The 25,103-nt window shown below is 35.1% G+C and overlaps 1 protein-coding gene across 3 annotated transcripts in view; it reads right to left on the reverse strand.

Annotated features, from left to right (window-relative positions):
• Positions 1–25,103, reverse strand: part of LOC144448984 (huntingtin-interacting protein 1-like) — a 35,690-nt gene that overhangs the window by 4,693 nt on the left and 5,894 nt on the right. The window contains exons 1-23 of one of the 3 annotated variants that reach the window (XM_078139378.1): positions 21,035–21,324; positions 17,535–17,598; positions 16,209–16,351; positions 15,698–15,754; positions 15,411–15,491; positions 14,994–15,070; positions 13,969–14,030; positions 13,178–13,318; positions 11,421–11,554; positions 10,904–11,014; positions 10,056–10,222; positions 9,339–9,483; positions 8,838–8,922; positions 7,827–7,915; positions 4,655–5,144; positions 3,983–4,072; positions 3,566–3,652; positions 2,926–3,033; positions 2,321–2,463; positions 1,988–2,098; positions 1,476–1,628; positions 982–1,082; positions 284–513 (exon numbers count right to left, since the gene is read on the reverse strand). In XM_078139378.1, coding sequence (XP_077995504.1) covers positions 284–513; positions 982–1,082; positions 1,476–1,628; positions 1,988–2,098; positions 2,321–2,463; positions 2,926–3,033; positions 3,566–3,652; positions 3,983–4,072; positions 4,655–5,144; positions 7,827–7,915; positions 8,838–8,922; positions 9,339–9,483; positions 10,056–10,222; positions 10,904–11,014; positions 11,421–11,554; positions 13,178–13,318; positions 13,969–14,030; positions 14,994–15,070; positions 15,411–15,491; positions 15,698–15,754; positions 16,209–16,351; positions 17,535–17,598; positions 21,035–21,217 — 3,052 coding nt within the window. In that variant the 5' untranslated portion in view covers positions 21,218–21,324. Of the gene's footprint in view, positions 1–283; positions 514–981; positions 1,083–1,475; positions 1,629–1,987; positions 2,099–2,320; positions 2,464–2,925; positions 3,034–3,565; positions 3,653–3,982; positions 4,073–4,654; positions 5,145–7,826; positions 7,916–8,837; positions 8,923–9,338; positions 9,484–10,055; positions 10,223–10,876; positions 11,015–11,420; positions 11,555–13,177; positions 13,319–13,968; positions 14,031–14,993; positions 15,071–15,410; positions 15,492–15,697; positions 15,755–16,208; positions 16,352–17,534; positions 17,599–21,034; positions 21,325–25,103 lie in introns of those variants that run through there. The other 2 variants (XM_078139377.1, XM_078139379.1) reach the window with 2 other exon arrangements.

The following is a 25,103-nucleotide window of genomic DNA, read 5'->3' on the forward strand; positions in this document are numbered from 1 at the left end:
GTATTTCAAGCCTGCATTTGGAACATGCGGTTCAAGTTAACTAAAAACACATGTACAAAGGCTATACTTTTCCTAAAATATCCCACAAAATATTGAATTCTGTTTTACCACACTTAACTTCTTGATAAAAAACCACCAGATCCTGAGTCAGAATGGATAAAAACCACCAGATCCTGAATCAGAATGAATTCCCTAATATCTGACCTTCATTCCCTCTATATTACACTGGTGGGTGAAATTATTCCAGGAAAATTGGGGAGGCAGCTATGATTACATGTCTCACCTTGTTCTTCAATCATCTGTGCACCTGTCTTTGCAGTGGCTACCACGGTGGCAGTTGACTCTGCTACTTTCCTAGATGCTGTTTGTAATGGGGGTAAGGCCTTGCTCTCTCTCTCGGCCTTGACACGACTAGCTGCCACCAGCTGTGCTGTACTTGCAGCTATTTCATGGGAACATGCTATCAGTTCCTCAAATTTACCTTTGCCTTGAAGTAACTTGTCAGCTGAGTCTCTGTAAAGGATATGGAAAATAATACACCTTTCTGTTATACTATGCCCTCTAGTGTCAACACATCTACCACATCATAGTGTCAACACACAGCTATCACTTCATACTAGTACTAAACATGCGTGTCCCAAAAAACATTTTAATGCAACTGATACCAATATTGCTGTATTAAGAATTTAAAATGGCAATATTACAATACAGGGTAGTTATCTATTATCTCAACCATACCACTAGAGGGCACTAATTGTATGAGAAGTTTTTCTTCACGAGAATGCTACCTACTTTAAAGGACTAGAACAGATCAAGAACATTTTCAGTATCAAAATGGAAGTACAGTACTTTTATTTGGTTCCTTTGTCTCATACATAATGTACAATATTATGAACATGAAAATTGCAATGTCTAAACCAAAAACCATATTTCTCTCATCTAATCTAAGATAATCAATAATTAATAAACCCTGTAACTTACACTAAAACACTAGCACCCCATCCTACAGCCTTGGACGCCGATATTAGGCCTTCTGTCCATCGACTGTGTCTGGCATAAAACTCCTTAGATGAAGAAGTTCCCTGTAAAGAACAAAAACAAAATCCTTTATTTTTAAAAACTTATGCTAAAACTTTCACTTTTGGATGAATCTCACTTTTGGTTTAAGACCTTCAATGTCACATCATATGTTAAATTCAATAAATATGACACAAGAACACTGCAAAGAACTAAAACATGCATGCACGCATGCACACACGCATGCACCTTGCCTATAGCAGTAAGCAGTACTGAACCATATCAGTACAGTTGTGCTAAAAATGCATTTTCTGGAAATGAATCCTTATTCCACATAATACAAATTCAATTTTGGCTGATTCACAAATTTTAAAGACTGTTTCTCTGAAGAAGTTTCAAACTCTAATTCCTTTTTCGTTTGTTTCACATTTTAATGAATAATAAGAAAGCAAAGTTACCCTTCCATGGTCCACTATTTCACTTTGTAAAACCTTTGATCTATTCATTAATACTTTAATATCCTTCATCAACTGTGTACAGGCATCTAAAATTCTCTCATTCACTTCCAACTGGACACCACTGGTTTGTTCACGTGAATTGTTCAGCATTTCCTACAGAAAGGAACACAAATTTGTCTTTATTTACAAAGAATCTACAAATAATTTGACGCAAGAAATGTGTGAGTGGTCATATTAATATGATTTTCACAGTATACGAATACAAGAATCTTATTGGTTTGTTTTCAATTATAAAGCAGTATATCAGCTGAGTTTAAATGTGGTTTTTTGGAGGGGTGTAATCTGTTTACTGAATATTGAACTGTATAATTCCCTATAATATTCTATTTGTTGATACATTGACAAATACTTCATTATCACTATTTGATTAGCATCATTTTCATGGTTTCCATTCATCTCACAAAATTATCTTCACTGAAAAGATATGAACTATAGATGGCGCTGTTCATTACCTCAATTCTAGTAACTGCTTCATCTACACGTTCTTGTGTTGTCTGCATTTCCTCTTCTACTGTTTCCCCAAGTTTCTTCTTTCCAACATCAGCTTCCTTAATGCATAAACCCTGGAAAATGAAAATACAAACTTGTGAAAATTCTAGAAATATTGACATCACTTGCATGACAAATGTACAGAGAATGCATTGCTTTATGATTTTGTTTTAAAATCAACCAGATAATCAATATTGCAATTCAAATGTAACCAAAACAATCATTTTGCAATTTTCAAATCTATTTGAACTGTGCAATTGATGTTGTGTTGTTCATTAGGATAACTATCAGCTTACCTCAGCTATTGTCTGTATTTGTTTCAATAACATCTGTATCTGTGTATTTCTGTCCCCAACTTTGCCTTTGTTGTTTTTCTGTTTGACTTCAGCTAGAAGCTCCAATGCCTTAGCACCAGTATTTTTACAGTTATCCGATAAATCTGAAAATTGATACCATAGCAACAAGCAATGTTATGGAAAGAAACTACACATCTAAACTATAGCTTAATATGTTTGAAACTAACTATATTTCAGTAAAATACTTTGTTGCCTTGGGGACCAATTTCTTTACACACCATAGAATAGCTTGAATCACTCAAAACATTGCATATAAAAATTTGTACCTGGTTCTTTAAAATCATTACACAAATTTGTTTACTATCTTCTTCTTAAGGACATCATAAATCTATCATTTTCTCACTCATGGAACTAACACAATGTTTAATGACCATTTATAACATGGCTATAAGTTCTGAAATTATTTCGTTCTTTACCTAAAAATAGTGCATGGTGACTTCACATTCTTGATTTTAACTGAGGATAGGTTGGAGATTTCTTAGAATTATACTAGATCAATAGGAATAGATTAACTTGCACAAAGATAACAATATGATGTAACTTACTTTGTCCCTGGTCTACAGGTGCCATATGAGATGTAGCTTGACCTTGCAATACAAAGTCACTAAAGATATGTGAAAAAGCTGCCACACTACAAACTAATGTAGATACAACTGAGGGGGAAACAACATACATGGCTTTGAATATTATTTGTAGAGGCATTCTGTCTACATGTTTAGTTTAACACTGAGAACAACTTATCATAGGTTCATAAGAACCATAAGGTACACTGGACAAATATGACTTGTATGATTTGTGGTTACATACATTGACTGTTTCTTAATATATTCCATGACCTTAAGATCTTTTCCAGCAATCACACAAATAATTTCTCTAACTCCAGTAGGAAATAGTTTTGTCACAGTACAACAAAAAAGAGTGACATCAGAATGGTTTGCTGCTTTAAATTGCTTGTAATACTGAATAATGTACAGATATTGTGTTCACAGCCATCACAGATCTAGTGTAGTATACAGCCTTCCATGTTATACATAATTTTTTCAGCATTATCAACATGTACCAGGTATATGTATCAGAATTCTTATTTTCAATTTCTAATTCAGAAGTCCAGAAGAACATGACAGTCTTTATCTGGAAATCGGAATATCAAAGTGTCATGAAGACTAGAAATATGCCACCACATACCTGAGTTATCATCTGCAAATGCATCATATGTTCCTTTGATGGAGTTCAGAGACTGTTCCAGTGTACCAAACCTTGTCAACAGATATTCTGTAATAGTTAAATACACATTCAATCATTAATAAGTGGAGTTATCTACCTACATCTAAGTTTTACCACTTGAAGCTAACAACTAATCCTGACATGGACAGCGAAGACTGCAAACTTCAAGATGTCCTATATCAATACAGGATTTTACATTTTCAGAGATTAGAATCTAAATAGTGGGTGTTACTTTTTTTTGCACTGTTTATCCAATAGTAATTATCAAATAACATGGCCATGTCTGAAAATTGCTACAGTGAATATATTATAGTATATGCTGCAACTTATGTATGTAACAAGAAATGTGGTATTTATAAGTGAACTTTAAACCCTGACCTGCTGTACATGTTGTAGAAGAGTATTCAGGGTTGTCCATTTCTTCTAATGCTTTTTTGATCACATCCTCTGCTTCTTCAACTGAATTCACTGTAAAAAATACAAATTATCAAGATCTTTACCATAATATGGATAACACTAATCTTTCGTGGCTTGGATATGGGTTTTTTGGACCACAGTAACACACATCAAAACCTGTCAGATGTACGGTAGTTGATAAAATGGCTAACCATATATTGACGATACTACACCACTTTGGACTTGCTACATCTACCATATTTGGGGGTCACTAAGTCACTTTGTAGCAGTAAACATTTAGTAAATTGTACGTCAACATTAAATACTAAATATGCACACCACAAGGACACTATTATATATTTTGCCTTATGGTAGGGATATTGGGAAACCAAGCCTCTGATATTTGACCTGCTACCTTGGTTTCTACACAGTACTATATTTCATTCAGAACAAGCGGTTTCTATGTACCAATTTGTGACACTATAAATGCACAGCTTGGAAGTAACAATCTATATTACCAATCTTAAAGCAATATCAATGGTGTAAATGCTGGTACATCTTCACTACACAATCAAAATCTACATTTTTCACACAGTCCTTGCAGTTCCACCATTTCACTGTGACAAGTGCAAAGATTCTACACTACAACCCTACCTAACACGGCATAAGTGTCTTCCTCCATTTTCTTCTTCAACCTTTCCTCAGCTGCAGTACGTTCTGCAATGTCTCTCTGTAATCCCATCATTTGGTTTTTAAACTCTTCTTCAGCAATAGCTTTTTCTGCAACCAATTTCTCTAATTCTTCCAATCTTTTTCTCAAATCTTCTTCTACAGCTCTTCTTTCTTCCACTGATTTTTGTAAACCTTCCTCAGCTCGTTTAAGTCCCTGCTCACTAGCAAGTTTAGCTTCAACTATTGTTTGTAAATGATCAATTTCCTTTCGGAATGTATCCTCAGATTCTGTCTTTGCCGCTACCGTTTTTTCTAATTCTTCATTTTGTTTCAAAAGTGCTTCTTGCACATTTTCTTTTTCTCTAATTGCAGTCTGCAGTTGTTCAATTAATTCATCGGAACTTTCTTTGGCTTCTTCATTCTCCTGTGATGTTTTTGTAACAGCTATGAGTTGTTTGGATGTCTCGGCACTCTGGAAATACACAAAATATTTCATTCTGATTACTTTGCTGGTAACACGGATTCCTAAATCCTACCAGTGTTACATTCCTATATGTATGGATGGTACAACAAAACCAGTTACCATAGTTACGTCCCTGTATGTTTGGTAAAACAAAACTAGTTACCATAGTTACGTCCCTGTATATATGGTAAAACAAAACTACAGTTATGTCCCTGTATGTACAGGGGTGAACAAATCATTTTGTGAACTGGTGGTCCCCGGACCAGTGCCTTAAAAAATCCAGTGGTCCTGCTGAAAGAATTAGTGGTCCGTGGTCCTTGGTCCCGCTAACATGAAACATTAAATCTTGCCTATGAATCTATATATTTAGACGTACACCACTTATAGTTGAACAATACCCAATTTATAATGATAAATATAAAGTTGACATGCTTGGTTTCAGTCAATTGACAATTCTATTATATTTGTAACGGTTATTTTGACACATCGATGAAACGAAAAATATTGAACGGCGACTTCACTTGGATTTCACTAAGGATTAGAAATTTGACAGAAATATGCGACAAGAACATTGAAAAACAGTTTTACTTGGTAATGATTGCAGTATGACGACAAAAGTTGTACTACGTTTTGTCAAACTTGTCTGGAAAACCCAGATATTGCAAGCAAATCATCACAAGTGTACAAAGAAACTGACCCCTTCAAAGTTGATCCTATAAAATCTCACGAAAAAAAAAACTACGAACACATACATTGCCTGACTAGGAGTCCTTGTGTCCATGGTGTGACTGTGTCGAGGTAAAATCAAATTTACCAGTTGTCGAGGCTTTGGAAAAAGACCTAGGAACACATACATTGCCTGACTAGAGGGAGTCCGTGTGACGGTATGGAGATAAAATCAAATTCATCAAATTCGCCAGTTATCGAGGCTTTGGCAAATATCATATCACAGTGCTAAAATAGATACTTCGTTGACTATCTGTAAGTGTAACCCTAAAATCAGAATGTTCATTTGGTGTCATGCTGGTCAGTTGTTTTCCATAGCTCAAAAGATTGACCCATGTCCGTGTTGTCCATTTAAAACTTTACAGCCATTCGCGTTTCAGATGGGTCTAAATTATTTACGAGATGGATAGCCACACATTACACAGCAAATCTACTTGGGAAATGGTCGTTTATTTGAGAGGTACTACTGTAGTGTGGACACTGACGTCCTATGTTTACAGATAGTAACAGATAAGATATCGTGGGAAATGCCTTGGCGCATACCATTTCTGTCTAGGGTTGGTCTTAGCACATTATTTTTAGTTACACCTAAATTACATGCAAGGAGAAAATGAAACAGGTGGTGTATATTTTTGATCGTGTAATGTTTTATCTATTACAAAGTAAACGATAATAAGCAGCATAAATGCTCAGATTTGGAGTGCATTTGTGTTATGTGTCTAACAAGCAACCCACACACCCGAAATGGAATGAGCAACATGTGTGCACACATCTGAGCTCTACATCTGAGGTTCGAGACCAGCATATTGCAGAAAGCAATGCAGGAGGACTGGTATGGTATTGTCAACCCTTGTAAGTCATTGGAAAAACCAAGATGACAGTCAGTGATTGCTATCATGGAAGTACATGTAACTGAGGTTGGCAAAAATGATGAAACCTTTGTTATTCACTTGCCCAGTGGACAAACTTGGTAACTTTTGTCCCGGACTTTTGTGGGATAACATGAAGTTTGTGCGTCATTTGGATGACTTCATTTCATGAAAGGGGTTCTATTATAAATCATTTGAAACTCCTTTATGAATAAAAACAATAATACAATCAATGCTGACAGAATGATAGCAAATAAAATGTTTCATTTGATACATTTGAATTATTATACAATGAAATTATTATTCTTGTCTTCCTAATTCTTGTGTCCCTAAACCGGTATGTCCCTACTAGTAATGATATGAGCCACATGTGCGTTGAGTGTTATCTCCTGTCTATCATTTCACATTGTTGTTGATTCAGTGAAATAAACTACGATGTACGGCCGCTACTATGACGTATTGACGCACCACCAGTCATTCAACTGTCAAAGTTCACGCCCCGCCCCTCTCTATAGCATACTAAAGTATTGCTGGTTTGAAGTCGGAAGTCACCTGATAATACTTCATGACCCACCGAAAGGTCATGCAAGGCTTGTAGTTTTAGCTCCATCGTGATCGTATTTCTTGTTTGTTCACATTCAGTTGTTGCTGTTCCTACTTTTTAGCATGATTATTTACAGTTTAAGGTACTGGTCCGACGGACCAGACAAGGTCAAATTTGTGTGGTCCGCCCAAAAAAATCACTGGTCCCGGACCTCGGACCAGTGGATTTGTTCACCCCTGATGTATTTTCATCAGTAAAAGGTCTGAAGTGATATGTTAAAGTTTCCAAATTGATGAAATGAGAATATTTTTCTCTATCTGGATTGAAAATGGAACTTTGACATCTTGTAACATTACCCAAATTACTGTTAGCCATTGTTTATGTAACCTATGTTCACCACTCACAATTGCAGATAAAATCTTACAAAAAGTTATTGGGAAATTTTCTTCAAGTTGTATTTTATGTTTAATATATTTGAAGTGTTTCTTTAATGTAAAGATGTATCTGTGCCATAGTTCAAATGTTACACCATTGACCTCAGTGACCACTTACCTTTCTGATCAATTGTACATGTTCTTCTCGCAGAGCATTATACACATCTTTCATTTTACGAAACTTTTCTTCATTTCCTTTAGCTTTTCCTGTAAACAAGCAGGTCGAATAATTTCAGGAGATTTCTTTTTTTTTCAGAATACTGTTCTCTTGTGTTATCATACAACTAAGGCATGATGGCTGCAGGGTGAATTCTTTGTTATTAAATACACTCTTGCCATTACATTTACCAGGATTACCACAAAGAAACAAAAAGACTGTTTTGTTTTAAACATTACCATAAGTTTGTGACTACCATCCATTCTGCTTGACATTCTTTTGTCTGTAGTCTTCAAATTGTCTTACAATTTTTGTTACTGTATTATCACAATATTTGTCAAGACTTTCCATGTTGTGTTGATATTTATACCCTGGAATTCATGCTACACACAAATTTCATTTTCTTTCATATACTGGAGATTAAAGATTACAGAGATTCCTAGCTAATTTTCTTGCCAAAATAATGAGTCTTTTCTACTGCAGACAAAAATGGGTTGGACGTTCCAGTGAGGAACAACTGATAAATTGATGCTTTTTCAGTTTGGAGAAATAACTGAAATGTGTACTGAGTATATACTACAGACCAACTGTGTACTCTAGTATATACTACAGACCAACTGTGTACTCTAGTATATACTACAGACCAACTGTGCACTCTAGTATATACTACAGACCAACTGTGTACTCTAGTATATACTACAGACCAACTGTGTACTCTAGTATATACTACAGACCAACTGTGTACTCTAGTATATGCTACAGACCAACTGTGTACTCTAGTATATACTACAGACCAACTGTGTACTCTAGCATATTCTACAGACCAACTGTGTACTTTTAAGAATCATATCTAACGAAAACATCAAAAGTTCTTACTCTAAAAGAAAAACAAGGGGATACTGAAGCCAAGGACTAAACGATATGGAATACTTCAATCAAGATGTTGAAAGCTCATTTTATTAACTGACTTACTTTCTAGTTCTACAACCTTTTCCTGGGGTACGTTACTTGCCATTTGAATTGTTTGGTCAAATTGACTTCTCAATGCAATGATTTCCTGGAAATGAAGAATCATTGCAGACAAATTAACAAGCACACTTTTAAGGCTGAATTATTCACCTTTCAGTCTATCTGCATTTAAAGTCACTTGAATACATGATTATTATTGAACACAAAAATCCAAGGAAAGTCTTTTGTTTCTATCTTTCTATGTGTGTGCAAAGACAGCAACTACTACTATGATGTAACTGTCATAATTTTTGAGATGAAAGAAGATTGTGTACATTTTTCTGGCAGTATGAAAATTATACTGCTGATCATTGCAATATCAAGCTACCCCCACCACCACCACCACCACCCTCACCACCACCACCACCACTACCACCACCCTCACCACCACCACTACCACCACCACCATCATCATCATCGCAATATGCAATTCTCAAGATTCATCCATCATATCTAACCCCTTACCTCATCTTTCTGCTGTATCATTTCTTCAAGACTCTGTATTTTGTTCTTCAAGCCATCAATAAGTCTTTGGTCCACTTTTCTCATCTCCTCCATCTGTCTTCTTAGAGTGGCTACATCAATCTTGAGTTGTTCAATTTCAAAGTCTCTGCAGATGACACATATAAACATAAGTTGTAGACAAGAACAGAGCAAGATGATATTAAAACAAACACACACAAACAACTCAACAAGTTGCCAGACATTGATACTGCCCTCTAGTGGTGAACATTCTTGTGTTTTTGTTCCCACTTCCTGAAGTTTTCAAATAAAAACATGGTCAGAACACTTGCTCCTTTCAAGATTCATTTCTATATCTTTTGAGGGTGCTATTTGAAAGATTCCTATAATATCTTGTGAGGGCGCTATTACAAGGTTCCTTTCCAACAATACCTTGTGAGGGCTCTGTTCAACATCTCTTTCCCACTTCACAATCAGCAGAACAAAAGACAAAACTCCCTTTCAAGATATCTGTTTCCATTTGCACTAAGGGGAAAGGTGTTCAATATCGATGACAATGTAAAAACATTGCACCACAAGAATAAACGAAACTCCAGAACAGAAGTCTACCAAGATATTACCTGTAAATATATTGATATCAGGGCCTCACAATACTATTCAAATTTCAGTTACAAATGGTCAAAGTGAGGATTTATAAACATTTTGTTTTTCATAACTTACCTATCATCTCTGGTTGGTTGTGGGAATGGAGGCAGGGGTGGAGCATGTTGTCCATTGGTAGTAGTTACATCAAAGACATCATTCTCAAATAGGTTAGCTACCTTAGTGTTATCACAGGCTAGGTCCATACTTTGGTCAAACATCACAAGGCTCTCATCTACAGGGGTCTGATTTAACAAAATATTGGACATCAATTTGCATTAATTAACAAAAATAAGACACAAGGTTAAAATAATGGGAACAAGATGAAGGAGTATAGCTACTGGTATCAAGAACATCTTGCTATGTGTTTCACAAACAATAACATTTATGATTCACACACACACACACACACACACACACACACACACACACACACACACACACACACACACACAAACTTGACTGAAGTACTATCTACATCATAGTACATGGTCAAAAATTATACAATAAATTCAAAAGCACTTTTTTTCACCTCTTCACTTGCTTATATTTTTTACAAAGGGTTTTCTTAAGGAATCTACGATTTGGAGTGTTTACGTGGAATTGAAAATGTTTGTTCCCATGATATATGACTTGCATGTGTTGTTTGTCTATTTAGAGTATGCATGCATGACTACAGATAATACCACTTAGAAAGAAATCTACAGATAAGAGTATTAATTGCTATTGGAATGCATGAGTGATAATTTTCACGTTTAAGGTGTATTCACCCAGAAATCATAATAGTTTGAATCGAATGTTCCAAAACCGATGTCACCATACATTCATAATATTGGCAAGACCATTGTTGTGAAGGTGTGGAAGAGTTTAAAATGGGGATGAAATGAGATGATACTAACTCTGCTTTGGCTGCTTGTTGTACTCACAGTAGGACTGTCTGGTGTCATGATACTGTCCACATCATCATCATGTGCCATGACAACCACAGGACTCACATGACTGCTGTAATCTGATGCTATCAGGAAATTGGGAGGGTTCTGTGGAGATCGAAAACAAAAAACTTCATTATATCAAATGCAACATTGGATTGTTGGTGGCTGACTGGTTAGTTTATTTGACCCTACCCCTGGTACCACTACAGTTGGGTTTCAAACCATCCTATGCTAACAGGTTTGCATGTAAGTAGGGTGTATGAAACCATCCTGTGCTAACAGGTTTGCATGTATTAAAGTAGGGTGTATGAAGGGGGTATTCCTGGGTTTCCTACTGCATGAACAATATAACATCAGAGTGTTGCACAGGCAGTGACTATATTTGATTCCACGTTCTTATTTGCATAAAGTATCTATAATTGCTACTTGTCAATACATATTAATTGTTACAGTACTATAAGTGAGACTTGTATTTTTTATATGTCTTGATACACAACTGACTGCTACTTACAGCTGGAAGAGTTGGGACTTGAATAAGTCTTTTAAAGTATTGCAGATTGCTAGCCTTACGGAAGAATTCTTTGAGTGCCTTGAACTGTTGTCTAAATCTTTCCCTGTGTCCTGCCAAGGTGTCTGCTGGAAGACCTACAAATCAACAACAATTCAAAGTTATGGAGTGATGTGGCTACTTGATTTTTTACATGCCAGTGAATATCTGAGATAATCCTTAAATACATTCATAAGGCCTGTAAACCTTAGTAATAATTAGTTATTGTATCACGACCATAGGTTCTCATTACTGACAACTAATGTTTAGCCTGTTCAGGTTGACAGTTTTGTCAAACTAGAGAGGTTTAGATACACAGTAGAATGTATACACGTACAGGAGCGTTATTGTAAAGGCGTAAGGTAATGATGCATACAAAGTTGTGTTTAGTTACGTGTTCAGAACGCAAATGTGAAAGACATTGGAATGTGCACACACGTTGACACCTTCTGTCCAGAAGGCCACAAACATGACTTTGTTTTCTGAAAATGTCGGTATTTTTGCCATTTTTCCCACAACTACCCACAAAGAAAAACTGAACAATTAGTTTACACTTATGCTTCCGAAAAAATGTGACATTTAATTGAAGAAAAATGACAAAAACGTATTTATGTGTGGACCACCACTTTGACATAGCATTGCTTCGTATCACGTGACTTTGATGCTACATGTATAGCACACAAGTACAATGGAAATCACAAACCCTGAAACAAAACACCGCCTGGTTCGACAAAAATCTTACTAACGTTGCCACAGTTTTTGTCTGGCCAGACAAAATATTTCTTTGATGTTGTAAATGTTCTCATCTGGCTCAACAAAAATCTAATTAACATTTCCACATGTTATCGTCTGGCACAACAAGAACTGAACTACAATTGATACATTTTAGTCAATTGACTGTCTCAAAAATATAAAAGAACGCGCCAAACCTTAGGTTTACCTGGCAGGGACATATGAATTTGGCGTTGATCTCCTAAGATAATGGTAGCTCACTCAAAGAAAGTGTAACAATATCGGTAAAGATGTTTGTCATGCCAGACAATTGACGAAACGCTGTTGGTAAGATTTTTGTCTATAGCCAGCCGATAGAATGTAGCTTTGTTAATGAGATTTTTGTTGAGCCAGATGATGTTTTGTTTTAGGGTTTATGATTTCCGTTGTAAATATGCGCATCTAAACCTCTCTACTATCTGTTTGCTGGCTTTACTGCTTGCACAAAATGACATACCAAGTATCTACAATCATGTCATCACCACTATGCCACCTACTGGTAAAGCCAGTAATTAGACACTTTGACAAAACCCTGTCAACCTGAATATGTGAAATGTTACCTGTAAAGAATCAGAACCCTTGGTCATGATAAACAAACTTATTAATACAATCTGAGATAAACTTTTAAATATTTTAAACAGTAGAAAACTTAACTTTATTAACTATGAACCCTGAGTCCATTTACATTCATTCATTCCTCATACTTGATTCATTTCTATGGTAACAGTGAAAACTACTACATCACTTTCCAAAAATTTGTAACTGTAGAAAAATATGTAATTATGAACATACACTGTCATATCTCTAGAACAGGATATAGATATGCAATAATATAACATGTATATTGCCATGACTATCCTTTAAAATCAACCAATGTGTGTGTGTGTGTGTGTGTGTGTGCATGCGTGCATGCACACAAAGACACACCAAAATCCATAAAAAGCACTTACATGCATGTAATTTGAAGAGTATTTTTACACAGAGATCATAGAGTGCACTGCCATCTTGTATCATAGGTATGAGAGGTGCTAGCCTACACTGACCAGTTGATGTCATCGAGTTGGATCGTGATGGGTTAAATGAATTGAACACTGCAAATAATACAATACAATAATATATAAATGAATGTTTCTATTAATGTTTTATTTGTTGTAGGTGTACTTTCAAATCTTTCCTGACATGGTTTGTTTGACTGGTTCACCTGCATTAAATTACATCTTAAACCATGTATATTTAAAGCCAAGCTGCACACAAGCAATCAAATGTAACTGTATGTAATGGAACTGGTTTTAATTAGTATTAGAATATGACAATGTAAATAATTCCTGATATGTGTCAATCTGGTAGGTAGTATGTTGTAGCAAATCTTTTTGGGGAAATATATCAATAAAAGTTTGAATAATCCTGGATACAATTCCCTTGAAAATGCATGGACAGAACAGATAAAGAAAACACACAGTATTGTAAGAGTGCATTCATTATGCATTAAAGTGAAACAATCATATCTTTACTATACAGAAACAAATTAGAACTCATTGCTGTTGTAACTCTAGACTGTCTTACACTACATAACACTTCAAAGGCCATGGTTTAAATCCCAGGTTAGAAATGTCTTACACTACACTATTCCATCTACTTCCCTATGAAGTTGAACTGCATAATGAAATGTTCCAAAACACATGCCTACTTTCACTAACTGGACCATTCCACTACTGATATGGATATTGTAAGTAAATCTTACCTGCATCTTGCGTTGCCAGCACAGCATCAAGGTAATCAAATAATTCTACAGACAACTGAAAACTGGAAGAAAACCACAACATTTTGATGAAATGTCAATGCTGATATACTTTGTTGTTTTTATGCAGAGGTATGCCGGAATCATATTCTTTTAGTGTTAGTAATGTCAAAATAAACACAAACTGTCAGAGGAAAATAGAGATTTCTGAACACACTATATACTTCATATGGGGATACGGTATTCTTGTTATTTCTGCACACACTATATACTTCATATGGGGATACGGTATTCTTGTTATTTCTGCACACACTATATACTTCATATGGGATACAGTATTTTTTGTTATTTCTGAACACACTATATACTTCATATGTGGATACAGTATTCTTGTTATTTTTGCACACACTATATACTTCATATGGGGATACGGTATTCTTGTTATTTCTGAACACACTATATACTTCATATGTGGATACGGTATTCTTGTTATTTCTGCACGCACTATATACTTCATATGTGGATACGGTATTCTTGTTATTTTTGCACACTATATACTTCATATGGGGATACAGTATTCTTGTTATTTCTGAACACACTATATACTTCATATGTGGATACTGTATTCTTGTTATTTCTGAACACACTATATACTTCATATGGGGATACGGTATTCTTGTTATTTTTGCACACACTATATACTTCATATGGGGATACGGTATTCTTGTTATTTTTGCACACACTATACACTTCATATGGGGATACAGTATTCTTGTTATTTCTGAACACACTATATACTTCATATGGGGATACGGTATTCTTGTTATTTCTGAACACACTATATACTTCATAGGGGTTCCTTGGTTGACATAACTTCCACCCAATCTACGTGTTTGACATGCACTATAGGGTGTGTGTGTGTGTGTGTGTGTGTGTGTGTGTGTGTGTGTGTGTGTGTGTGTGTGTGTGTGTGTGTGTGTGTGTGTGTGTGTGTGTGAAGAATTGTTGAATTGAATACTAATACCTACTGGTTATTGATATCACCATCTGCTTGGTTATCCAACTCATCAGTTGTCATGCTTAGATTTCCTGGAATTTTGGGATTCTACAAACAAATAATACAAGTTAGACATCAATTATAAATATGAAGGTGTAAACTTACCATCCCTTATAGACTTACCATTACATGTATTGACAGGAGTTTTACAACAATGCTGTTATACCTTAATAGTGATAACGTGTTCACTGATAGGAGTTTTACAACAATGCTGATTTTACCTTAGTAGTGATAACGTGTTCAATGACAGGAGTTTTACAACAATGCTGTTATACCTTAGTAGTGATAACATGTTCACTGATAGGAGTTTTACAACAATGCTGATTTTACCTTAGTAGTGATAAAAGTCTACTTACGAGACTATCTTCATTTTCAGGTTAATACTCACTTTGGAATGGAACTCCAGCTTTGTGTTCAATAAAACAGTATATGCTGCAATTAGTTTACCATATCCTTCTTGTAAATGACCCTGAAAATGAATCAAACAGACATGTTCTGAATAATGAGTCAATCTATTGACAAAAAAAAAAGAGTGAAGTGTAGAGTTGAACATTTCAGGTATAATTTTTTTAAATTTGTGTTTTGAACAAAAGCTTGATTTGATACTAAAATTTTCCTTGACAACAATCATTTTCACTTATCCTGTGACCTATGACCTTTAAAATGTTTACTTACCCACATCTTTCCTAAATCCTGAATATGAGATTTATACTTCTGTGAATCTGTAATAGCCTGTCATGCAAACAAAAACAATTACCATATATCAGTAAACAAATGGTTTGACCAATCACTGATCAAACATACATATTATAACTCATACAAAAGTTTCATATTAGTATCAACTATAACAAACTTTTCTACAATTATGTATATTCTCTTTCTAATGTTATCACGTTATTGTTTGATAGCTAGCAAGTATCTATGCAATCTGTTCATTGTATTAGGGACACTGAAAAAATGTGAATGTTTCAATGCACAGTACTGATACTTTTATAAAAAATTAGACAAAATAATACCATATTTCCCACAAAATAAGAATTTGTAAAAAGTTACTGTATGTTTGAAAGTTTACGAATAAAAATTGCTAAAAATTTCTATTTACAATTATAATATGAGACAAGAACAATTTCAAAGATGTCATCTACACATTCCATCAATATGTTCACATTTCAAATGTGATACTTACATTGGGATGGCCTTCTCTAAGCACTTTATGACACACATGGCAGAATTTCCAACAAACAATAGGATTTCCTTGTAAAGGTAATTTACCAACTACTGCCCAGAATGTACCTGCTCCTTTCTCTTGAAATGTACCAATAATAGCACTTACTGTGAAGTCAAGGAAACATGGCATCAAGCAATTCTACTAGAATACTATTCTAAACCAAACTTTCAGATTATGAATACTATTCTAAACCAAACTTTCAGATAATGAATACTATTCTAGACCAAACTTTCAGATAATAAAGTGAACAATACTGTGTAAATTAAGCTGTGATTAAACTGAACTTTTTTATTTGCACTTTTGTTTTATGTTATGACTTCCTATGTGTGCTGCCCATATAATAGTAAATCACATTCTTTGAAAAGTAATATGTACACGGCCATGATTTTAAATGCCAGTGAAAATACACAGCAATTTGCCAGTGAAAACTGACATAAAACTGGATGAGATAGACTGTACCCTCAAGTTCGTTTTACATTGTTTACATCACCACTATAAATATAATGTATACAGCTTTAAATGTAAACATAATAATTTGTCAAAACTGCTCAAGCAGAAATGTTGGCCTCCTTTAAATGGCTATTTGAAAGCTCCACTGACTCAGATAATTTGTCACATCTACATTGTACTAGTCTACCTCTTGGAAGTGATGGTACTGGAAAGTCTCCCACTGAGTCTGATTATGGCAAGAACAGTCCTGTCCTCACTTAAATAGATTCTAAATCAAGTAACTCAGTTTACAATGCAAGTGAGGACAATGTTGATCTGATTTTGATTTTGATTTTGGGCCGGAGGTGCAAGGTGGGGACAGGGCTGGAGGTGCAAGGTGGAGATAGGGCTGGAGATGTTAGATTGGGGACAGGGCTGGAGGTGCAAGGTGGAGATAGGGCTGGAGATGCTAGATTGGGGACAGGGCTGGAGAAGCAAGGTGGGGACAGGGCTGGGGATACAAGGTGGGGACAGGGCTGGAGATACAAGGTGGGGACAGGGCTGGAGGTGCAAGCTGGGGACAGGGCTTGAGATGCTAGATTGGGGACAGGGCTGGAGATGCTAGACTGGGGACAGAGCTGGAGATACAAAGTGGGGACAGGGCTGGAGGTGCAAGGTGAGGACAGGGCTGGAGATGTACAGTGGGGGACAGGGTTGGAGGTGCAAGGTGGGGGACAGGGCTGGAGACATGAAGTGGGGCCAAGGCTGGAGGTGCAAGGTGGGGACAGGGCTGGGAGGATACAATAATCAGGTTAAGTTTGCAGTAGGGACATATCTGATATCAAAAAAGGATATTTCTACAGTGCTTCTCTTTCACAGGTACTTCTTGTGTATTGATGGCTTTGTTGATGCTTGTGGTCTGTCAATGACAAAAATAAAGAAAAACAAGAGAAAATTATTCTTTAGATTTTACATGAATTAGTCAAAGGTTTTATCAAAATGACAGACAGTGATATTGACACTAAACAGCTAACTATAGCCACAACTATACTTATAGCTATAGCCACAACTATAGCCACAACTATAGCCAAACCTATAGCCACAGCTATACCCACAGCTATACCCACAGCTATACCCACAACTATAGCTACAGCTATACCCACAACTATACCCACAGCTATAGCCACAACTATAGCCACAACTATACTCACCATAAATCTGTTAGTCTAGTGGGAGTAGCTAGTGGTTACAGTCAAAAATTATGAATCTGTTAGTCTAGTGGATGGATGTATAGATAATCTTACTAACACAGCTATCTAGTCAATTTTGTAAATGTTAAACCCAGGTAAATTTTCCTGACTTAACCATTCTTAATACAAAAAAATTTGTGTGGTTCCCATAACACTCAATTTTAGAATAGGTGGGGTAGGTAGATATTTCATTTTATATTTTTTATATATTTTTACATATGTGAGTATCTAGTTCAGGTAGTTATGTTTTCCGTTGTTTTCCATATGGTCTGTGTTATTGATTTCTTCTCATCAGCCATTACAGATTGAAAGAACAGTTTTATATTTTCTCTCGAATTTGTAAAAAAAAAGTTTAGGGTCAGCATGAAAAACTAGGTATGTGGGGTCGGGTAACTGGAGGCAAACAATTTGTTTTATTAGGCCTAAAAGCATTGTTTAAAGGAGATTTACAGAATAACATTTCTTATTTAAAAATAGACACATGTTGCACAAATGCAAAACATTTTTTCTGGGTTTTAAAACATCCTCAATATGTTCTACATGTAGTTAAAACCACATTTTAATTTCCTTCTACAAATACTAGGGGCCCGGGGAAACAATTTCAAATCAGACTTAGACTATCATACTCAATTTACGTGTTTGAAACTACACTTGATAAATTAACTGACTCATAATGCATCACATAATACTTCAAAAACGTAATGGAAAAAAACTAGAAAAAAATCACTTATATTTGACCATATGGTGACTTCTAAGCTGTCGATAAATCCGGCAATCAATAAAAACCATTCAGTTGTGAAGGATTTGAGTGCATTTCACAACATATGTCTGATTTCACATAAAGCTCACCAGACTAACACTAACACTGTACATTTAGTCATTGCTTGTCAACATACAGCTGACCAGACTAACACTGTACATTTACTCATGGCTCATGTGGCTTGTCAAGTTGTATTCAAAATATGACTGTAGATGGTCAATGTTTTAGTGTTAACATTTTCCAAAATTAAAAGATTTGTTTTACTACCTATTACGGTTATTTTGATAATTTCACCAATACATCATAAATTTTACTATAGATTAAAGTAGACTGTGGAGAGTAAAGTAGACTGTGTTTATATCTAGTGGTCTGTGATTGTTATAACATCAGCTGTGACTCACCTTTTATCATAACACAACATAGTTACAATTTTTATATGTGTAATTAAATTTACCATTTACACATATAGTGTATACTGAGATCTGTGTGCTACACCATAAAGAATAATGTCTTGTGTAGTGACCATACACTCCAGGCTATGTGCTGTATATACAAATGTACATGTACACAACATAACTACTACATGTCCTCAGAATTTCCTAATCAAGAGATATTTGAAGTTTGTGATAAAATAAGTTTCTCATTAAGTACACAGACAGAAAGTTTATGGACAAAATATGAAGTAGTGATAATTCAAAGTATTTGCCACTACATTTGTATTTCACAATACACAATTTCACATACAACATACATTATATACATATATGCCTAAGTACTTGTCATGTACATGTATGTGTGCATGTATACATACACATCTACAAATCTACAATAATGTACATATACAACTTCATAACATTACTTTTATAGCACTAAGTAATGGCAAATGTTCGCTGAAAGTGGAGAAAACTTTTTTGAGATTGGCTAATTTAGCAGAAGCCCTGACTAAATACAGCTATAACACAGCAACCATACTGTAAACAGCATCAAAACATCAAAACATATCAATATTATTATTCTTTCATCTTAAACAATCTATATAACCCTTGGCCTATAACCACTAACCTTCTCTTATACACAGATAATACATTGTACAACCATAAAACAGACGATATAAATCATAAAATATGCCTATGTACAATAAAATCACATGTCTGGGCAATATTGTTAGTGAATAGTTTTGATTGTAAGCAGACAAGATGACCTTGGCAGATAAGAACAGCAAGCATCAGGTTTGCTGTGATCTTGATTGCACTAATAACACAGTAACAGTACATACAATAAACAGTTATTGATCCTACATTGTTTTATGTGTAAGTAAAGTAAGGTCACATTTTTCTTTCAAGTAAACACTACATGGTTGTTATTTATAGTAGCTTTGCTTTCCTTTGTTCAACATGCCATACAGTCTGTAAGATACATGTACATTGTAACATTCATGCCATGCTATTGTAACTACTGTAACACTCAGATTAAGACAGTGATGGGTCTGAATATGACCTATCTTACAGTCTACATGACACTGAGTCATTCTCCAATTACATTCACTTTCCTATATTTACATAATGTATATGACAAATAACATACACAATACCACTGAAATCTATCACAATCAAAATTACATTATTTATCTGGACATTTCACAATTTTTTTATTCAAAATTTTCTTTTGATATCCGAAATTGGTTTGAACCTAAACAATTGGACTATGTCACGTATGTGCTTGGATGAGATTTCTATCAAATGAACTTTTACAAATTTTCCCACTTTTTTTCACAATTATAGCTTATTGACAGATTTGACACAATTTAAAATGATTTTGGAGTAGGGAGGTGACAGACTAAGCAGGGATATCAATGCTCTAATTGTATTAATAACAAGAATAGTAATATCTGTCAGCTCATTGGACATTTTGACCAAATAACATTTCATAACACCAAATTTTGCGTAGATTGATGCAATGGTGGACATGGGATTTATATTAATAAGTCCAAGTTTTACTAAACCATGTTACAAATTTTACATTCAAGTGATTAATGACACAAATCTATTAGGTCATGATAATAAATTATCTCAGTCGATCTTGAAATAAGTAGCTGGAAAGCAGGCCGAACAACCTTGTAATATCTGTGAAACAAATGATAGAATTGTTTGCCAACTATACATGTACACAATTGTTTATATTGAAGTTGATAAAACACAAACATTGCCAAAATCCTGTCCTTTCTAGAATTACCAATCCACATAGTCTGACTACTCTGTCAGCATTACAGGAATACTGGAAACAGTTTGGAATACCGGTACTGGTGATACCACCAAGCCATATAAACAATCAGTGACAAACCCTACCAGTTTTTGAGGAAGAATCAGAGCTGCTGTGTTTTCCATTTCTGTCTCATTCATTCCATTTTCCGTTTTCTCATGTTCCATTGTTTCCACCTCTGGTTTGGAATTCTCAACATTACTAGTAGTTTCATTCTCATCATCATCATCAGAGTCAAAAATCTCTTGCAGTCTGGTTCTCTTAGGCATTATTGTAAGCTGTATGTGACCAACTGATGCCTTAATATGCCTGATAGTGATACATATGCTCTGTAGAAAGTCTATGCCTCGACTGACTACAGCACTGTGAAAGGGATCTCTATCAACACAGACAGGTTTGTACACCACTTCCTGTTTGTACTCTATATGATCCTTGGGAAATAACACACTGCCACACTGGAATGCTGTTGGCCTAGGGGACTAAAACTCCCCCCTGGATAGCTGATTTTGTCCAATAAGGAACAAGTTCACAGCTGTGAATCACTTACATAGACATTACACAAATATACTGTATCAAAATACTTAATTGCATAGCTTGGTGCAAGTCCAAGAGCACACAAGCTGTAGTGTATGTGTCCACGCAGGATATTGTCACTCTACATGGTTCACCTGTTCACTAAGTAAACACAATGGTCCACTTATACACAGTGTAGCACCAATAAAACAAGGTGAAATATATAGCTAGCAAAACAGGAACCTCCCCTTGCAATACAGTATACCACAAAATTGTCACTTTTCTTAATGACTAGGATATACCATTTCATTCATAGGGGGTTACAATTACTCCTTTGATGACTTCTGAATGCCAGTAGCAATGATGTAGCAATAATCTGCCTGGGTTTCGCATACATAATGACAATATTAACTTACAAAACAAAACTACAGACTACGATCACAACCACAAATAACATGATATAGCACAACAATTTGAAGGGCTTTGGTAAATTTCATCCAACATTTTTAACATTTTTAACTACAATGTATTGTTTATTGTTATTATTATTGTTTATTGTCAGGGTTTTGAAAAACTATTTCATACATTGAATTCTGTTCATTAATATAGCTTGTCTATTGAGATTAACGCAAACTACATGATGTATACAAAACACCTGCTGTTAAAATGTACAAAATAAGCACCTTGCATTAAAGTAAAAGGAATGTTTCTACTTAATAAATAAAATCTAATATATTATATGACATTGAAGAGTCTACATTTCCTACCTACCCTGAGGTAGTTTTTATTCAGGGTTACATAAATGTACATGTCACCAGTCCTCTGACTCATTAATAAATTCCTCATAAACCAAACAACTGCCACATAAAGTCTAGTGTATTAAAATTGTACACCGAAGGGCAAGTATCAACTGTGACCTTTGACCTACCAACATCCGCTATATTATCACTCTACACTTTCACCATGAAATTTAATGAGAACACTACTGTACACTTGGAAGTTGTAACTTAGTTCATGCATGATAAAACTCACACATGGCAATGCACCACATAATTTTGGCAGGTATTCAACATGCTGGTTGCCATGCTGGGATGGGCGGACCGTGGGATGTTATAAACAGATACATGTACAATGTGTACAGAATTGATGCCAAAAAAAGTAATAATAAATACAACAAAATGATAGTATCGGTACTGTCTGTTTCCTTCTTTGCATCATCTTCTCATGATGTTTATCATACCATAGTCTATGTCAGATACAGCTATGTCAGGTGAGATCTGATAATCAATAGAACCAATGAAATCATACCATAGTCTCTCAGATACACCTATGTGAGGTGAGATCTGATAATCAATAGAACCAATGAAATCATACCATAGTCTCTCAGATACACCTATGTCAGGTGAGATCTGATAATCAATAGAACCAATGAAATCATACCATAGTCTCTCAGATACACCAATGTCAGGTGAGATCTGATAATCAATAGAACCAGTGAAATCATACCATAGTCTGTCAGATACACCAATGTCAGGTGAGATCTGATAATCAATAGAACCAATGAAATCATACCATAGTCTGTCAGATACACCTATGTCAGGTGAGATCTGATAATCAATAGAACCAATGAAATCATACCATAGTCTCTCAGATACACCAATGTCAGGTGAGATCTGATAATCAATAGAACCAGTGAAATCATACCATAGTCTGTCAGATACACCAATGTCAGGTGAGATCTGATAATCAATAGAACCAATGAAATCATACCATAGTCTCTCAGATACAGCTAACCCCACTGTACTTTCACTTATATGAATTATTCATGAGCACCCTCATTTATTTGCATAACAAAATAAATGTAGCATTTTTGCGCAAAGCCCAAGGTGCAACCAGGCTATGTGCCCACGCTTTGGAAGTAGGTTTGCGCATGTGCAAGACTACACTACCTGCACTCACAGTCAGTGTATATTAAACATGGGCACACACAAGACACAAAATGTTTGCAGACATTTCAAAACATTTTGCTCTCGTTTGAACAATTGTCCTAGATTTTCAGAAGGGACCTAGGATGATAGAAGGTAACAGAGTAAGAGACAGACTTGCCAAAACACAAAGATGACGGCCATGAAATCTCATTTTATCTGCAAACATAAATTTTTGTGTTGGATTACTGTCCAAGAGAGGGCCGTGTCACCTGACAAAATAAGAACAAAATATTTTGTCTCCTGAATGTGCCCCAGATCTACTTAATGAGCAAACAGAATGTTCATAAGGGAGGCAGCAAGCATCTAGAGAGGCTTTGGTACAAAGATGTTGATCTGATTTCAAGGTTATAGCATCCAACTACCTTCATTCTACGATATCCCTCAGGTATTGTTTGAATGAGATCAGTTTGTGCATCTGAAGACATATCACAGTTTGGTTGGATTTATAAATTACACTATATGTATTTCTTATAAGTGTGAGTGTGTCTGTATGTCTGTATGTCTGTATGTCTGTCTGTATGTATGTATGTATGTATGTATGTATGTATGTATGTATGTATGTATGTATGTATGTCTGTCTGTATGTCTGTCTGTGTGTATGTATGTATGTATGTATGTATGTATGTATGTATGTATGTATGTATGTATGTATGTATGTATGTATGTCTGTATGTATGTATGTATGTATGTATGTATTTATGTATGTATGTATGTATGTATGTATGTATGTGTGTGTATGTATGTATGTATGTATGTATGTATGTGTCTGTATGTATGTATGTATGTATGTATGTATGTATGTATGTATGTATGTATGTATGTATGTATGTACATGTATGTATGTATATGTGTGTGTATGTATGTATGTATGTATGTATGTATGTGGGTAGGTATGCATATGTGTGTGTGTGTGTGTGTGTGTGTGTGTGTGTGTGTGTGTGTGTGTGTGTGTGTGTGTGTGTGTGTGTGCAAGTTTAATCATTAATATTAAGATTTGGAAATTTGTTAACACTTTATTCACCGAAATTATTGTTATTTAGAATAATGTGTTTTAAAAAAAAAACATTGTAACGTAGCTCAACTATACAGGTACTACTGTACTGTATTAAAAGTATATGAAAATAATATTTGTAAATGATGTACTTTTGATTTATAATGTGATAACAACATCAGGATAACACATAGAACTTAGAAGCATATCACGCTTTATATACTTTTAAGTACTTTTAATAAATTATATACTGTATACATTTTTTATCTACTTATTTCATGGCATTTACAGATCATAAAGTATCATACACTGTATAAAATTCATCATTTTACGCCTTGTATGTTTTGTACAGTAATCACCCATAGGTAGGTTTTGAAAACAAATTTCAATTAAAACTGTGGTCATATCAAACATATCTATCTTTGATAAGTGTGAAAAGTGACAGCTTAGGTCTTTTAATCTGTTCATTGTCAAACTGTATTTTGACATAACCTTGTATCAAAACTGTGACTCACACTCAAGATGGACCCTTTAGGGCCTACCTGAGGCTCCTGATTCCTATCCAAGGACAGCTTTGTCTAAATGAATTGAACGGTGCATGAAAATGTACAATTGTCATGTAGATGTTGTCACATTGCATTGTCAGCCATATCAATCAGAAAT

The sequence above is a fragment of the Glandiceps talaboti genome, chromosome 18 (assembly GCF_964340395.1).
Source record: "Glandiceps talaboti chromosome 18, keGlaTala1.1, whole genome shotgun sequence".
In the NCBI taxonomy this organism is placed as follows: domain Eukaryota; kingdom Metazoa; phylum Hemichordata; class Enteropneusta; family Spengelidae; genus Glandiceps; species Glandiceps talaboti.